Here is a 4114-nt window from a genome sequence, read left to right as displayed (position 1 = left end):
TCAACTGAGTTGTCAAAACCATATGCAAATGCAATATTTATGGAAACAACCTTTAGTAACTCAGATATGCAATTGCTGAAGAGCAAACATTACACATTCATTTACTACAACAAAGTGCAAAAGCACATTACAACATCCAAGACTTTCTACATTGCAAGTAAAGAACAAAAAGAATACTCCAATTACAATTTGCACTAGTGAGATACCTAGATCACAAAAACACAGGAACAACACCAAAGCTTAATTTGCTTTTTCAAGTTTTTTGACTTACATGTTACATGAACAACAAGCTGTTGCTTTAACAAACAAGAGAAAGCAATACCCCTCCTTCCCTACATCAGTTGTACAAGTAGTTCTCTCTTTCCCTTGGCCTCATCAAGTTCTTTTCCAATCGACTCGTAGGCAAATTCAGCGGCCTAGAGAAATTGACTGAAGGAGGATCAGAGCCTGCACTACTCTTAGAATCTCCATTTGTAAGCCCTGCAAGTTTCTTTGCAAACTGAAACTCATCCATTGACTGCATTTGTACCCTTTGAGTTCTCCTCTTTGCCTTAGTCGATTCAGTAAGATTCATGTAACTCGGCTTGCTACTATTAGTAGTATAGCCACCATGTTCCTCGTTCCCAGAAACCGGAGTTGTGGAAGTGCACATTGAGGAGGAAGCCGAGCTCTCATCATACAGAAAATCTGAACTCGGGCTTGATGATGAACGCGTTGCTTGAGCTATCATGGGTGGTTTAGCCGAGATTCTTGTGGTCATATTGTTCTTTCTTACTTTTACATGACTTTGGAGTTCAGAAGATTTAGGACAAGTTTCTTTGAAGGGATTGACAAAAGTTTTAGGAGGTGGGGTTTTCACTTCTGATATTGTACTATGAGCTTCTTCCATTATTAGTCTATTTTCCCATGGTTTTGCTGCCATCCATCTTTCTAACCAACTCCAGCTGTTTTTTTCCATTTCCAAACTCTTGAAAGAAGAAGTTGGGACATTTGTTTGGAATCCTGAAAAGGGTGTCAACCTCAATTGCTGCAAAAACAAGTTGTTAAAGAAATTTAATCAGTCAATACAAAAATGAAGAAATTTGACAACTTTTAAAAAGTAGCAAAAGATGAAGTAGAACCTTTTGAGCAAGAGCATAAGCAAGAGCTCTTTCTCTTTTAAAAGCTCCTTCTTGCCTTAATTGCAACTTTGACTTCACTTCGTCCAATGTTCCTTTACTATCACACCATCCTTCCTAAAAAATTTGAATATTGGCAAATCACAAAAGGTCTTAACACATTAGTTCAATTTGAGAAAGAATCTCAAAGTTTAGCTTGACCACATTTTTATGGAAATAAGGTAGTTCACCTCAGCTTGTTTCAAAAGTTCAGACTTGCTACGACGTTCATCAATCAAGTGTTGTACAGCCTGCCCTTCAATCGACATCCTTACACGCCGAGCTCTAACTCGTGCCTGAACCCGAACCAATGCCTGCATACACCTTAGTGTCACGGCTGCTTGCTTCCGAACTTGCCGCCCTCTAACTAGAGCTTGCAGCCTCACAATTCCCTTCAATGCTTTCAAGGCCCTTCTTGCCTAACGTTATTGGTCAAGATATATCACAATCAAATCACATGAACAAATAAATTCCCTCAAACCTATCTGACCTTTGTACATTATTCTAACACTAGTCCAAAATTACAATACAGATTACAAAAATCATCATACATTAACGTAATCATGTTCATCTTATTTTAACTTATTTTAAACAAAACACGTCAAAATAAGTTCATATAAGTTTCAATAAATTCATCGCAACTCGCAAGTTCAAATAAGTCAAATTCAGTTGAATATAACACGCCACACAAACATAAACAGAATCTTTGTCAGCTTCATAGTGCACACATCCCCACCTACTCTTTAATGAGCTACTAAAGAAATCATACACTTCCCTCATTTTAAAATGAATGAAACGTTTCTCTCCTTTATGCCGTGATAGTTTTCTGAGAAAATCGTTTCATTTATTTCAGAACGGAGCAAGTACTAAAAACCAAAATATGGAGAGAAAAGTGAAATTACCAAAAAGCCACGGAAGGCAGTTTGAATACGAATGGCAGCCCATTCTTTCCTAACAACACGAAAATCCTTAGGAGGTGCTCTAACCACAGTAGCTACAGCAGCATTAAACGCATCGTTTCGACACGGAGAATCCGAACCCTCTGAAGCTGTAGTCTTATGACGACCCTTAAAACCTTTCCAAGTACCCAGATCACCTGATGGACTCCTCCATAGCTTCCATTTCTTCACTTTATTATTAATCCCTGATTTTTCCTACCACCCAAAAAAAAAACCAAAAGTTAGACCTTTTTTCAATCCAAATTAATCAACAATGAGAGAAATTTATGTAGTATGAACTTACATTAGAATCATCTTTTTCTGGTTTTTTGAAGCCTATGAGGGTTTTAACCCACTTTCCAGAAGCACCCATTAATGGAATAGAAAGAGGAGAGAGAAAACAGAGTGAAAAAAACAGGGGAATAATGTTGTAATAACAGAAAGATAAAGTGGAGGTATTATATGAATGAAAACATTATTATTAAAAATAAGAAAGAACCCTTTTTTGCAAATTTGAAGAGGAAGAAGATAGTGAGAAATTTGATTAGAAATTCAGTTTTTACACATGGAGAAAACAGAGGAAGGCAGAAACCTGAAGTAATGTTTTTTTAGAGAGAGAAAGAAGGGGGAGGAGAGAGAGAGTGGAAGTGTGAAAAAAAGTGGGTTTGAAACCTTGGATAAAAACAAGAGGAGAGAGAAAGAAGGGGGTGTTTGTTTAGTGGGGGGAATTTAGTGGGGAGTTGTGGAGTAGTGTGTAAACTGTAAAGAGATGAGGAGAATTGATAAACCCCATGATTTGAATTTTGAAATTTATCTCTAACGGATACGAGGCACCATCACCCGCTTAATTTCAGTACGAGAAGAGTGAGAGCTTGTGTAAAGTACTAATTTACCCCTTGAATTTTGGAGGACTATTTTTGTTTTTTATTTGACGGTTGAGTACTTGAATAGTTGATTGTGTAACACATTACACATTGTTTGGAATTGGATTTACTCTTCTTGTTTGTTTCTTGGATTGAAATTTATAAATTAAAATAGGGGATGGCTTCTTTATTGTTTCTTATGGCCAATGGCGGAGTTTTCCCTCAATTAAGGGGTTAATAAATATCAATATTCCCCTCCATAGGGTAATGTATTTATCTCCATATAAGAGTTATAGATTCCCTTCCTTTTACATCATTTGGATTCTAGGGTAATGTAAGAGTATATATTGGGGTGAATATGTAGCTCAACTTCTATTCATCGTCTCAAAAGTACTTAAAATTGCTTCAAAAAAGTTGAAGTTACATCTCTAATCTTTTTCTTCTTTTTCCCTAAACCATCACCAGTCACCTCACTCCACCACCATTCACCTCCTGCCACCACCACCCCATTGCCACAACCACCCACCAGCCACTTGGAAGAAGTCGAAATTTTTTTAGGGCGATGGACGAACGTCTGGCCTGGACGTTCGCTCCATGGGACGAACGTCTGGCCTGGAAGTTCGCTCCATGGAGCGAATGTTTGGCCTGGACGTTCGCTCCATGTAGACTGGACATTCCCATCGCCCTAAAGAAACATCCACTGCATCTAGGTGGGTGGTGGAGGAGGTGGCGGGTGGCAATGGGAGGTAGGTGATGGCGGGTGGTTGCAAGGGGTGACAGGTGGTGTGGAAAAGAGGAAGGGTAAAATAGTCAATAAAAATGAATTTGAGGCGATTTTAAGTACTTTGGAGCGACGTTTAACAAACTGGCAAAGGAGTTATAAGGATCGTGAACGGGTCGGGTCATATTCGAATTAACTTTACGTTCGAATTACGTTCTTATGGGTTGGGTTCATTCTTGTTCGGGCCCTCTCGTATTTGTGAAACTTCGAGTCGAATGCAAGTTTGATGGCTCGGGTCAACATCGAATTGGTCGGGTCAATTCGGATAAGGTTACCATACTTTCCATAACACATACTAATAAGTATTTAAGTCACGTAATTAGAATAGTTCTAGTTTCTTTTACAAAAACCAGTTTAAGTTCTTTTACCTAAATT

The 4114-nt window shown here is 38.3% G+C and overlaps 1 protein-coding gene across 1 annotated transcript; it reads right to left on the bottom strand.

Moving 5' to 3' along the window:
* Positions 1 to 76: 76 nt before the first annotated feature.
* Positions 77 to 2838, bottom strand: LOC104886612 (protein IQ-DOMAIN 6). The gene is made up of 5 exons (XM_010671075.4): positions 2400 to 2838; positions 2060 to 2311; positions 1349 to 1576; positions 1122 to 1235; positions 77 to 1027 (listed from the first exon to the last, which is right to left on the bottom strand). Exons 1-5 carry the CDS (start codon positions 2466 to 2468, stop codon positions 338 to 340), a joined length of 1353 nt encoding a protein of 450 aa, XP_010669377.1. The 5' UTR covers positions 2469 to 2838; the 3' UTR covers positions 77 to 337.
* Positions 2839 to 4114: the final 1276 nt, after the last annotated feature.

This window comes from Beta vulgaris, chromosome 2, assembly GCF_026745355.1.
Source record: "Beta vulgaris subsp. vulgaris cultivar EL10 chromosome 2, EL10.2, whole genome shotgun sequence".
Taxonomy (NCBI): Eukaryota; Viridiplantae; Streptophyta; class Magnoliopsida; order Caryophyllales; family Amaranthaceae; genus Beta; species Beta vulgaris.
This window is presented reverse-complemented; position numbering and strand designations above follow the sequence as displayed.